This window comes from Spea bombifrons, chromosome 11, assembly GCF_027358695.1.
Source record: "Spea bombifrons isolate aSpeBom1 chromosome 11, aSpeBom1.2.pri, whole genome shotgun sequence".
Lineage (NCBI taxonomy): Eukaryota > Metazoa > Chordata > Amphibia > Anura > Pelobatidae > Spea > Spea bombifrons.
This window is the reverse complement of record NC_071097.1, coordinates 18,390,539-18,404,757: the sequence shown is the minus strand read 5'-3', so window position 1 is coordinate 18,404,757 and position 14,219 is coordinate 18,390,539. Positions and strand designations below refer to the sequence as shown.

The 14,219-nt window shown below is 38.7% G+C and overlaps 1 protein-coding gene across 1 annotated transcript; it reads right to left on the bottom strand.

Annotated features, from left to right (window-relative positions):
* Nucleotides 1–2,451: 2,451 nt before the first annotated feature.
* SLC25A16 (solute carrier family 25 member 16) lies at nt 2,452–13,468 on the bottom strand. Its single transcript, XM_053451067.1, has 9 exons — nt 13,345–13,468; nt 10,401–10,493; nt 9,840–9,973; nt 7,216–7,279; nt 5,900–6,021; nt 4,822–4,888; nt 3,753–3,915; nt 3,099–3,167; nt 2,452–2,647 (listed from the first exon to the last, which is right to left on the bottom strand). The coding sequence occupies exons 1-9, from the start codon at nt 13,436–13,438 to the stop codon at nt 2,491–2,493; spliced, it is 963 nt and encodes a 320-aa protein (XP_053307042.1). The 5' UTR covers nt 13,439–13,468; the 3' UTR covers nt 2,452–2,490.
* Nucleotides 13,469–14,219: the final 751 nt, after the last annotated feature.

Genomic DNA, 14,219 nt, shown 5'->3' with positions numbered 1-14,219 from the left:
GTGACGTTAAAGAAACATTTCTAATTGCAAATTTATCAGAATAAAATGTGTATCTCTAGTACAGAATTGTATGTTTTTATATCGTGAACATTCCTCAGGCTGAGAGGTAGTGACAAAAATACGGAAAACACAAGAAAAATGGGCCTGAGATAAAGAAAAAAAAAATTTGATTTAAAGTAGGTGAAATATATAAATTATACAGCTTGGGTTGAAAAAAAACAAAAACAAAGATACATTGTGGTTATTTTATAAAGATCAATTCTGATGTAAAGTTGCCATAATGGGAATTTCTCACCAGAATTGCCTATTATCGGATAAAAATAAATTACATTGTCAAAGCTTTATTTCCTTAGTTATTAAAACCTAAGCTTTTTACAACACATGCAAGTCATTTTCTTAAATAATGAAAATTACATTGTCGTGCCAAGGCAAGCCTATCCAGCTGGCTACCTGTATTTGAACAGTGGACACAAGAGACATTTGTTGCCCTGTGGCTACCTGAGAATACCATAGCATATATAGAGGAATACTGCCAAAACAAGGGCGCAAGTGCTTCGAGCGTTGGGAAAGTAAGATCCGACCTTTGCTTTCTCAAAGTATGTTTTTTATGCCAATAAGTTGGTTTATGACAGTTTATTATACAAACAAGTCTTCAAAAGCAATTATCCCGGTTATAAAGAGATATTTAAAATGACATTTACAAGCACCTCTGATAATGGTTATCGCTGTTCAGCGACATGCGCTGTTTATAAGGAGGAGTCCTTAATGAAAAGGTAGGATCCATCCAGTCGCCACAGCTGAAGTCTCAACAGAACCAGTTCAAGCAATAAACAATGTGACCGTGCTGCCGGTGGAGTTTCTTTTGATTCTTTGCAGGTGGAAAGATCTTTGTTTTGGGCAGTTGATAGACATCACTCAGAGTTGTCATGTGCCACAGTACAAACAAACAAAAAAAAAGTTCAGGTGAGAACTGGCACCTTCTGGCCGGGGGTCAAGTAAAGACCATCAGCACCTTGATCCCCCCTCCCCATACACACAGGCACACATATGTATACACACTTACACATACTCATTCACCCACACACCATCCTACACTCATGCATACACTCTCATTCTAACCAATATACATACACATTTATTCATACTCTCTCCCACCATCATGCCCTTTCTGTCTAGCGCCCGCTTTCACAGTGGGATCATGTACCCTCATGTTAACGTGACCCTGATGGATTCCTGTCTCCCCAGGCCTGTCCAAAATTGTTTACAAAAGGGCCAGTATGACCTGGACCGTCCTGGTCCCAATCTGACCGGACATTCGTAAACAATCTTGGACCAGCCCCCGGGACAGTTTGCTCCTGCAGACAATTAGCACTATTATCTATTATGCTTAGCTTTACTACAAATTTACAAGGCAAACAAGCGAGACAAACACCCCCCCCCCCAAGTTATCCAAAAATACATATAAAATATTGTTGTTGATTCCATTAACACCGCTTGATCCCTGGCTCTAAATAGGTTAAACAATGCAATTATAATTTAAATTACTCCGTAACTGCATCACTACCAATAGGATATGAAACATTATTGCCACAAATTATGTAATGCATTCTAAATGTGGCTAGATTCAATTAAATGAGACTCGCTGTTTAGTAAAACAACATATGGTGCATATAAGGCTTTAAATTACTTAAAGCAGAAGTGCAGTAAAGAGTACATTTAACAAGGGACCCAGGGTACCTGCACAAAACAGACAAATAAAAAGGTACTTTGAGATTTTTTGCAACAAATATTATATACATATTCCCTACAACCATAGGACAATAAAACTATATAAAATAATGGGAGTGCTCCTTTAATGATACTTGGAAGGAAGCAATGGTTAAAGGTTGAGAGATCCCCCTCCATCAATGCACTTTGATGCATTCCCCACTAATCTACTTTCTGGCCCTGTATTTTCCTAAATATACACACTAATGTTTATAAAGATCCAGATTAGTTCTGTCGTTTTGCTTCCAAATAAAAGATTTGGAAGCGAGAAAGCTCTCTATGCATGTGAAGAACTACTATATAAAGATATTACCAGATGCAGCCATGCTGAATTAATCTACGGTACTCGGAGAAATCAGTAATGAAACTTGTAGCAGAAAACAGAGCAGACAATGAATTCTAGTTGCAACAATAAAATCGGCTAAGCTTTTCGATGTTTGTCTTAGGATATTACTATTTTTAAAACCAAGTATAAATATGATTATATATAATTTTTATAGATGTTAAAAAAATAATAATTTTTACATTCTATATATAGTTGAAACTAGATTGTGTTAGCTTAAATCGGACTTGTTCGAGAATCTGAAGAACCCCAGTGAGGGAAAACTCTTTCAAGGTGTTCACATCCAAGGTATGGGTAAAATAAAAATACTCAGCCACCTTTACAAACAAAGTTACATAGTACCAGAGCCAAATGGTTTACTGTACAAACTAAACAGGTTACTAGTTTAAGTATAGTATCTGTCTCATAAATTCATAAGTAGTAAAAGCCACGGCTTGCGAAGGAATGCATCGGATGTAATTGAGAGACAAGCCACGATATAGCCCTCTCCTTATCCCATGTTCTTTGCAAACATACTTTAGAGTCTGAAGCATGGTCCTAAAAACAAAGCGGAAGAAAATGCCCAATTAAAATACTTTAACACTTTCATTCTCCTTAATGTACTACCCTTTAAGCAGACAATTCACAAAGAAGCCTGGAGATTCCCCCACTTCAGCAATCTGATGAAGTGGTCAATACATCCAACATAAGGTACAGCCAGGCCAAGTTTAGCTACTCAGTGGGGTTTAGTTAGGACAAGAAAAAATGCCATCAATAAAATAATTAAACTTGAGAACATGGTCTTGAAGGCAAGAGAAGAGGAAGGTGAAAGGGAGATCACAAAATATAAGGGGAGGGAGGCATTGCATAAATGTAAAAATGTATAAACCTGGCGATAATTATTTGGTCCCTTTAAGGCCAACTAATTTTAGGTACTAATATTTTGACTGTTCTCTGCATATATATATATACACGTTACTAATATTGCATATACGCATTTCAGGCTTACCGACACTTCTCAGAATCCGGCAGTATTGCTGCTAACTGCATACGGCGTCTGGTTACGTCCAGCGGATAGCTACAATTTAAAATTAGATCGGTGTTATCAAACATCATTAAAGTAAAAGTTATTTTTTCTGCAGTGCACTACCTAATCGTAAAAAACTTCAAACAACGTTAGTAATTAGGGAGCGGAACAATCCTGATCTCTGTGGTGTTGTGGGAATTAAGTTAATATCGAGCTTCACTTCATAAAAGATAAGTATTGCCAAATACATCCAAATTTAAAGGATTTATAATAGGATTAGCTATTAATGGGTCCACTTAGAGAATTCTTTAATGATTGATTGACTGTATGCTCAAAGTTCATTGGCAAACCTCTGCAGCAATGATCAGCAAAATATCTTATGGAAAACAAGAAAATAAATGGATGGCATTTGGGCGGACTCATGAGCTCCCATGGTACAGCGCTGCAGAATCAATTAAAAATCATAATTACAAGAGCAGGCTTTACCGTCACCATGAAATACCTTTCAGTCAATAATTGGAAAACATATGGAGAAATACTATTAATGATGCACATAAAGCGTGAAATACAATTAAACTGTGAAGTGCTCCCAATGCATCAAACAATAAATACATTTAAAAAAAAAATAGAACTCACGAGATGGTCTGTGCGATCGCGCCTGCCATACCACCGCACAATAAGCTTGCATGCGTCTTCAAAACCAAAACATCGGGGTTATCCAAGCTTGGCTTTCCCAGTATGTCTGGTGCATGCCGAAGCCCATTAGTCTTCAAGGTCTCAAAAGTGAAGAATGAAAATCCTAATGAAGAGGGGAAAAAAATGAACTAAAACCAACATTGATATTTAATTATAAGATAAGGCATACACTACTCTCTCTTGTGGAGACCGGCCCCGCTGCTGCCTATCTTCAGCCATCATGAATTTTGCACCCTATGCTTTCCTGCGAGAAAAACCCTGGGCGCCAGGAAGTGGTTTCTGGTCACCATGGTTTGACAAGTAGCCCTTCAGGATATACAGGTACATCCTGACTTTGTTGCAGCGGCAGGGACATCTCCATGCCACTACTCCGGAGATCAGGCTGCCTATTGACTGGCCTCCTCCCAACCGATTGCGTGTAACGTTACTCGCTGCGAGCGCTGGTACACCATCATTCAAGGAAAGCCAGATCTGCTGACACCCACCAGAAATTCACTTAAGGACAGGAGTAAATTATTTTTTAAAAAATTCCACTGAGTAAAATACTAATATATATGTTATAAAAATCACTACTAAACCTCATAAGTCAATAGTATCAACAAATATGTAATAATGGGTAATATGTAAAGCATGGATCTGTGGGGTATGACAGTAACGAGGATATGCAGCTGAACATAAAACTGGGTCAATTGCTAAGCTGTGGCACTTACAGAATAGAAGAAAATGTAAGCAAGATTGCAAAGATATGATTTTAGGATGGGGTTTTATTTATGATAATTTATGTATTCCCCATTCTTTAAAAAAGGCCCTTCTACTTCTGAACAAAATGATGATTTGTGCGAGTTTATCAAAAATGGAAAAAGGAAGTTATGGTTTAACAAATATGGTGAAAATGACAAAATATTTTGGTCCTTTAGTTATGAAAACCCCCTGGACCAAGGAGGTTAACAAGTAGGCTTCTCAGCATATTAAGACCAATGTAATTACTTAAGTTTCAGGCGAGCCTTACCTGCGTAGGGGGCCATTCCTACAATGGTAGGAACTAGACCTCTGTAAAACCCAGGGAGCCCTCCTTCCTGGTAAAAACAACAAGAAAAGGCAATTTACATTCATAAAAAGCTCTGCTTAATAGGATTCATAAAAACACAGTTTTACTTCAGTACTTTTATCATCTTTTGTGTATATTACTCTTAACGACTTGCTTTCTAGCATGTCTTGAGTCCTCCTTGCTAAAAACTACAGTCCAAACTGATTTGTGGCCGAGGATCTTAAAAACATTTCATATTAGAGAACTGTCAGGAAGAAACTAAATATGGGTTACGTACAGAAAGTGATTCTGGTCCCAAGCTTGGAAAGTGGTCTTGTCACCATAACAACACCAATCAAAAGGCGCATTTCATCCGTTGCCATTTTCACAGTTTTTTTAGCATTACCTTTTATACATAACAAATTCTATAAAATGTTACTTATTACAGCCAAGCTTGTTTTTCATATTGATGTAGACTTTAAAAGTCACTATCTCACAGAAGTGACCTAATTAAAAGCTAGAATATTCTTTTCCATAACTTAAATGGGAGGACTCGTCCAATAAAAAAAGTTAACAAAGTGCTTTTAATAGCTCAAACGATAAACATAAAAGCATGAAGGTCACCTACTAAGGTATGTTGTACAGGTTGAGTATTCCTTATCTGAAATGCTTGGGACCTGAAGTATTTCTGGTAACGTATCAGTCTTCTCACCTGTGTCCACTCAGTTGGTCAGGCTTCTCCCTGCGGACCCAGAGTGCTTCCGATCTGTTGTTCAGGCTTCCTCAGGGTCCAGAAAATGGAGCGCAAGTGCTCTGGCGAAACCTGAACGGACCAGAAACGTGCTGGGACTGTGAGGAGTAGCCTGAACAACGGACCAGGAGGTGAGGAAAGGATCTAACGGCTACAGGATGGTCAGACATCTCATTCCTGCCCCCCCCTTATCTGAAAAACTATTTGGGGTAAGGAATTTTTAGATAAGGGATACTCAGTCTGTACTGCGATGCTGGCTTCTTGCAAAGGAGTGAAGACTTCTGTAAAAGTCATATTAAAAAAGTATACCTTTGTGTATATTATTTTGAAGGCATGAATAATGCCGTTATATCGGTGTTCTCCTGTCACTTGAAACGCAAGACGTGCTCTGACCATGTCCAAAGGGTATGTGAAAATCACTGCTGTCATACCTGGAATATAAACACAATTATAGGTTATTTAAAGCAAATATATCAGCACGTGATCGTATTCTAGAAGGTTTACAAATTTATTATTACTAGTATATTTTTTTTTAGTTCTAGCTTTTACATAATAGCATAATTCTGTTATTCTTGGCCTAATCTAAATAGACAGCCTCAGGCCCAGACTGGTCATCTGGCAAACAGAGCACTGGGGGACAGCGCCATACCCTCACCCGATCTGCTGCTCTAGTAGCAGATTAGGTGGCACGGCACACAGCCACTGTCTGGATATGCCCAGCTGTATGCTATGCAAGCAAAAAAGTATCCCGTGGCCGTAAATATCCAGCCGTAAGCAGCCGCTGGCCTTAAAGTGGCAGGGCCGCCCCATCATCGCCAGTCCGGCCCTGAACACCCCGACTACTTTATCATACTGTCTGTGGTAAACAATGGAATGACTCAGTTTTAATCAACCATCTAGAGTCTTCTAGACATTCTGACTAATAAAAGTCAGAGGCACAATGGACTACTTTGGTACTGCCATAAAGAAGCAGCTCAGCGTGGTGACTGAGCAAGGAAAAGTACCCAAAATATCACAACGGCAGCCTTCAGGTCTGAAGATAAGAGGTTAACTGGAACAAAAATATAAGATAAAAAAACCCTATGCAATAAATAAGCCAAAGGAATATTGCTTACAGAATAAAATAAGCAATACATACACAAAAAAATACATAGGATTATTTAGGAAAGATAGCCGTTTCATCTCACTGAACTCCCCATGCATTATAAAAGCACTATCTCTCCTCACAGATTCAATCTGATTTATAGAGGGCCTTTCAAGATCTTCTAGTTGCTGAAGCTCACTGCATTTTGGTATAATATGAGGGCAGGAAACCGATGACATAATGCTGCTCCTGCCCAAACATGCCATAGCTCTCAGATCCCATAACGTATAAAGCGAATGTCAGACAACTATACTTAAGTTTTTATTTATTACAATTAGATTCTGACTTTTGTCAAAATACGATTAACACTGTGAAGGGGGGAGAGTTGCCCTTTAGTGGTGATTGGCAACCAAATCATATATGAATAGCTGTGGGAACCAAGGTGCTGACACTAAAACCTGCCATTTAAAGAAAAAAAGGGGATGATTTAGACTGCTTGACGGCCCTTGGAAATAAATTGCGCATGTTCATGTAGCATTACCTGCCATTGATCCAGCCAATAATCTGTGCACATGCTCAGATTTTCCAATTCTCTTGCGTATTAACTGGAAAAAAATTACATTTGTAATAAATACATATACATACCTCCCAACATTTCAAATGGCCAAAAAGGGACAATTTTGCTCTGGGTGTGGCTCAGGGGTGTGGTCATAGGTGTGGCTCAGGGCTTTACCACACCCTGTAAGGGACTTTTACTCTTATCTGCATAGAGATATGCATGGTGTATACATTTCTACTATTTATCTATATATTGATGTGACTTGTAGGGCTGTAGAGCACCGTGATATATTCATACCCAGGAAACATTCTAAGCTTCTAGAAAACAGGGACACAAGTCCAAAAGATGCGCAGTCCCTCCAAAATAGGGACACTTGGGAGGTATGCAAAAGTGACGCTGTAAAGAGAACCAAAGATTCACAAATTTGTTCTTTAAAATAAATAATGGAGTCACAAGGCTGACAATCAATGGTAGGGAGTCAAGAGAAACCTGCTGCTATGTATTCATGTAACCAGGACACAGCTGCAGAATTGTGTCCAACCTGTGATTTTAACACAAGCAGGTTGATGATTTGAACGTCATTTATGGAACTTACCAAAAAATAAATAAAAGTCAAACTTTTGGAGGATAGTCAAATTAGCGTTGTTAAATTAAGCCTTTAACGTAATGATTCTAAATACCTATTATAGTCTACGCCATTTCAGAAAGCACAGCTTCCTGATTCTGGCACTTCTGCTATTCTCTTACGAAAGAGGCTCCATGTTGATATCATTAGGCAAGAGCAGATCACGAGCCAAAAAACGATTTAAAAAAAAAATATATAAAAATATATATAGTCAACATGAAAAGGAGAAAGAAGATGGAAAGGGGAAGCCTTGTTCTGTACAAACAATCAGGTTCATAAGTTTATGACGGGAGTTTCTTGATACTTTTTTATGGTGAAGCTTTTTTTTTTTTTTTTTTTTTTTTTTTATAGTTGCATGATTTCATAAAGAAGGTGACCTTGATGTTCAGTAAACAAAACAGTCAGTAAAAACGAAAAAATAAATAAAATAGATTTAATCGAAAAATTTTATTTAAAAAAAAAAAAAAGGTTTTCTATCATATAGAAAAAACATTACACATAGTTTTTTGTCTTGTATTATGTGATAGTAGTAATTTGAATTATATTGTATGAAATATCATTAGAAGCAAAATAATATATTTCCCTAAAGTAAATTATTACTTCCAGAAAGAGGACTTACTAGATACTAATCATTCACATACCTGTAAAACCAAATAACATAAGCCATTTGTTGCTTCACAGAGCAGATCATCCTACAGATATCCTAAGTGTAAAATATATATATATATATATATATATATCTGATTCTGCAAGGATTGGGAACAGTGGATATAGCAGCTGCTGTATAAACCCTGAGAATAGGGCAGGCTAAGGATTCAGACCAAGAAGGGGGGGATCCATCAATTCTCTCACTCATGTATCTATCCCACGTTACATGCCGAGTGTATTCAACACAAGGAAAAGAATATCGCATGAAACTACGAAGTAAAGATTTAGTTGCACTAAATAAATCCTGTTGCCCACATTAGACAGGAATTATACAAAAAGCCGCTTTCACCATCATCAAAACTCCAGGTCTAAAATGAGATTTTTTTAATTTTCTTTTTTTGCAGTAAACTGCATTGGTGTTGGTCAAATTTCAGAATGTATATTTATAATCAATTAAACAAAAGAACTGCAAGCTCCAAGCCTGTGGGGCTCTTTGGCCCCTGCTGCAAAGCCTGTATATTCTAACCAAAGTTATATTAAATAGAGCAAGAGCAATATGAGCATGGAAGAAGGTCGGGACTTGGACGTGAGCTGCAGCCAGTCCTGGGCAGACACAGCTTAGACAGCACTCAAGGCAAAATCAAGAGGGACTACATTTAAAGACAGATAGCAGTAAAAAAAACCCAAAAAAAAACAAAAAAAAACACACAATACACAACAACGTGTGAAGTAGTCGCATTTCCCTTGTTTTATGAACAATATAGCACACTTTGTACATTCACTCCTGTGTCCCAGGAAGCCTCCTGAATAAAGTCTATTAAAGTACTTTGTAGGTACTTTCATATGCATTCACTAAACCTAAATGATAAAAAGACTTTACCTTCAGGAGAAGCTGCAGCATAATGCTTCCTCTGTGGTTTCACATGGCAGCTTCATGCAATCAATCAGTGGCAAGAAAGCTCCCATCGCAAAATAGGTGCACTTTCTGCACATGCGCAGAGAAGCCACCCCACTCCTGGAACCCCCACTAACCCACCGCTGGAGCTGACTGCTAGTGAGATGTGTTTCCTCCATGCATTTCCAAGGGACCACAAAGTTTTCATACGTATTAAATTGCTTATGATCGCTGAAGTGTCCCTTAAAGCTCTAAGTTTAGCATCCGTACTGCATACAAATGCATATTTATACCTGGTGTTATGGGGTTAATTATTTTTTTTTTTATAATTCAATGGAACCAATTTAAAAATGGTGCACGTACTACCATGGTAGTTATTCACAGAGGTAAAAAGCGAACAAAGCTCGAGGAGACGGAGCAGTCAGCACGAATACATACCTTTTTGTACTTGTCAAACGCCATAAACTGGATAGCACCGTAAGGAAATATCCTGACCATCATTGCCCCATTCCCTTTATACAGCCCAATAAAACCTTCCTTCTTTCTGACTGCAAATACTGTGGATAGCACCCCTATAAAAAGAACATAGGAGAAGAGAGAAAAGAGGAGAGTGTGAGCTTATTACAAAATGTAATGCGATATTAGATGTAGTTACAAAAAACTTGATTTGCAACCTCATAGGACTAAATTTAGTGTGGGGGGGATAAAACACAAAGCTAAAACAATTGGAGGTAAATTGTTTTAAAACATAGTTTAAAAAAAAAACAACTATATGGCTGCTATACCTAGGCCTGAATAAGCCATTAGGAATAAAGGACAGAGGGCTGCTGTGCTGGTTCATATTTGTTGAGCGCACAGCATGTCTAGTTTTATCAGCGCCAAACGCTAACCGTCAAGATGACTCGGGCCGAACAGCTATGGTTGGTGGAAGCAAAGTGGGGTCACATAATATTCAATGATGCCAGCTCTCTGCTGCAAATGCTTGTCCCTACTACTTACCCAAGTGTCTGTAATGGATGTTCTGAGCTTGAAGCAAAATCTTAATCCTGTCTAAAGGCGCTATGGTTGTTTTTGCGCAACAGCTTGCAACACCTAATAAAACACAAGTACGACATATGTTTTAGTAAACGTATCATATATATTCCCATCCTTGGACAAGATCTTTAACCCCTTCGAGACAAAGGCTGATTTTACTTTTTGTACCCTTTGTGACAATGGCCTTTTTAACATTTCTGCGCTGCTTGTGTTTAGCTGTAATTTTCTTCTTTCCCGTTTACTGAACCCACACACATTAGATATTGTTTTTTTCAGGACAAGAAGGGCTTTCTTTAGATGACATTGTTTTGATTTTATCATATTATTTACTATTAAAAAAATTATAAAATATGGTGAAAAATTTAGAAAAAAATGACTGTTTCTAACTTTTAGTTGAAAAATCTTTTACTCATCTATAAAAGGTAATGAAAAAACCTGCTAAATAGATTCTACTATTTGTCCTGAGTTTAGAAATACCCAATGTTTTTATGTTTTTTTGCTTTTTTCTACCCATTATGGGGCAATAAGTACAGGTAGCGTTTTGCTATTTCAAAGCCATTTTTTCCAAATCTGGTAATTCTTCCCCCCTTGTGCCATTTCGGGTATCTTTGAACCCGGCCAATGCAATTTACCCCATCAAGTCATATATTTTTGAAAACTAGACAGCCCAGGGTATTCCAAATGCTAGTATTTTAACTCTTTCCATGCACCATATCTACCACCAGTCTTTGTCAAACTTTATGGTAGTCATTTTTTTGCATTTGTTTTGTCATACACATTTTACTTCAGGTATGAATTAAAATGTTCTCGTTTATGTCACTATCACAAAACACACCAATATGTGTTCAGCAACATCTCCTGAGCGCAGCGATACCCCACATGAATGATTTTGTCTGGCTGTTTGGGGGCAAAAGGGCCACATTTGGGGCATGCGCATTTTTCAATGTTGAACTTTGGCGTTTGGGGATCCACTGCCCATGCCCTATTTGGTACATCTTTGAGCCGGGCCATTTCAGTGTGCCCAATAAACCCATATATTTTTGAAAACTAGACACCCCAGGGTATTTCAAATGCTAGTATTTTAACTCTTTCCATGCACCATATCTACCACCAGTCTTTGTCAAACTTTGTGGTAGTCATTTGTTTGCATTTGGTTTTCCACACACATTTTAATTCAGGTATGAATTAAAATGTTCTCGTATATGTCACTATCACAAAACACCCCAATATGTGTTCAGCAACATCTCCTGAGTACAGCGATACCTCACATGAATGATTTTGCCTGGCTGTTTTGGGGCAAAAGGGCCACATTTGGGGCATGCGCTTTTTTCAATGTTGAACTTTGGCATTTGGGATCCACTGCCCATGCCCTATTTGGTACATCTTTGAGCCAGGCCATTTCAGTGTGCCCAACAAAACCATATATTTTTCAAAACTAGACACCACAGGGTATTTTAAATGCTGGTATTTTAACTCTTTGCATGCACACATTTTACCACCAGCATTTTTTCAAAGTTTGCAGTAATATTTTTGTGTGTGTATTTTTCCCCCACACACCTACTTTATGTATGAATTTACAGCTCCTGGTATATGCCGCTGTCACACGACACCCCATAATGTGTTCAGCAACATCTCCTGAGTGCAGTGATACCCCACATGCATGGGTGTGTCATTTTTTGGGGGAACTAAAAGGCCACATTTGGTACGTGTGCATTTTTCTAATTGGAAATTAGATGTGTGGCCATCCTTCCCCCCGTGTTAATTGGGACGTTGTTGAACCTGGCCCATTCAATTTACCCCATCAAATCATACATTTTTTAAAAGTAGACACCCCACGGGCATTTAATATGCCAGTATTTTAACTCTTTCCGTGCGAGAATTGTTTTAAGCTAATATGCTAATTTTAGGACTTGCTCACAAAAATATATTTTTTATATATATATATTTTTTTTTTTATTTTTTTTTTAAAAAAATGTAACATTTTTTTTCAACTTGGAGGTTCCCCTGATAGTGACATCAGTGGGAAATGATTTTTACATTTTACTGTTTTTTTACTATTTTTTTCTAATTATTATTAATTTTATTTTATTTTTTAATTTATTTTTACTAATCACACTGTGATTAGAAAGCTGGGCTCCATTGACTTGCATGGTGAATGCAGTACCTGTATTCAACCTGCAAGTGGAGCCAAAGTTCTCTAGATGGTCTGGACCATCTAGCGAACTTTTAAAATTTGTGGTTCCTGTTACAGGACGGCGGCCATCTTCCTTGATGGCGAAGATTGCCGGCAGCTGCGGCTGTGACCGCTCTCCGGAGCGGTCACAGCCCATCGAAAGGTTAGTGTTTGGTGTCGCTGGATGCCTCCTGATCGAGGCATTCCAGCGACACCATTTAAGTTTAGGAGGCGATCGTCGATCGCCTCCTAAACGCTTTTAAAATGGGCGTCCGCCGCCATACAAAGTATGGCGGATGTTGACGCCCCGTGGAGGGGCCAGAGATGGCCCCTTCGTGCCGATCGCGGCGTTGCTGAATGCCTCGAGGTCGAGGCATTCAGCAACGCTTTTTGGGTGCAGAAAGCGATAGTAGATCGCTTTCTGCACCCGTTTAAAGACGTGCCGGTCCTGGCACGTCAATTGTCGTAAAGCACATGCTTTTCCGTGCCGTGCCAGGACCGGCAATTGTCATTAAGGGGTTAAACTACGCATGCACTACTTATAATCACAAAATCTATTCCCCTAAAAAGGTCATCTATACATTTTTTCCCCCATGGATTTACATAGTGGGCTGAACTGTAAAATTCAAGCATTTGAGAAAAGCGTTAGGACCACCTTATGGAAGAATTACAATTTCACCTATACTTTTCCGAACACGGTCTTATGACTTAACAATAATGTTTGCGCTGAATTACCTCCCGCTACGAACGAACGCAGCCAGTAGTAGTCCCTATAGCCTGCTTTAGGAATTCCAGTACTGGACGTGGTGATGGTGGCTTCAGAAGTCATCTTCTAAGTCAGGGAGGGACGATTTCTCTAAAAGAACTGTGAAGGAAAGGAAAACCATGTAAAACAAACGCTATTTCAGTATGATTGTAGAATGAAAGCAGTTTCATGCCATTTTAAACACAGATTAACTCATTTTAATAATGCTGTCAATCAACCTTCAGTGAAGAGTAGAAAAATGATCGATCCAAATGAAAATGAATAAATTACATATAATCTTCTTCTTTGTTATAAATGAAATCTGTACTTCAGCCGATTTGTCAGTGTTAACTATGCAGTCTTTATTACACTACAATTCCTGGACCAAGCGTCATCCTCTACCCAACACTGACGTAAACTGGCATCCTTTCCCTTTTCGGTGCATTTGACGTGTTCTTCATCCGCTGCATCTTGCCATCTTACACCTGCACTCCCTTGGTGCTCGCATCCATCCAAGTATAGAGGGTGCAGCCATAAAGAACCCTTTGCATGATTTGTGTACGTAATCAAAAATGCACTAAAGCTGGTCAGACATTTGTTAAACGAGGCCAAGGCTCTGATCCCCCTTCCTTTGGAGAATGGGTCGCGAGCATGCGGGTTCTCGAGGAGTTGTCGGCCAGAGATGCGGGTTGCGAGGAAAGACACGGGAGGACGTGGTTTTATTGGTCCCGTTCTGTGGCTGATCCTTCGACACGGGCCCTTTTATATTAAAATCTTTGGCTCCTTGGGAATGTCGTGGCTTCTTTTGTTTGTGTCACCATGCTGTAACCATATGTGTTTTTGTTTTCCCAATTCATACGTGTTG

Coding starts and splice junctions, on each gene's coding strand:
- SLC25A16 (XM_053451067.1), bottom strand. CDS start 13,438: ATGACTTCTGAAGCCACCATCACCACGTCCAGTACTGGAATTCCTAAA. Junction 10,494..13,344: donor GCGTTCGTTCGTAGCGGGAG/GTAATTCAGCGC, acceptor GTGTTTTATTAG/GTGTTGCAAGCTGTTGCGCA. Junction 6,022..7,215: donor ATTGGCTGGATCAATGGCAG/GTAATGCTACAT, acceptor TTTATATTCCAG/GTATGACAGCAGTGATTTTC.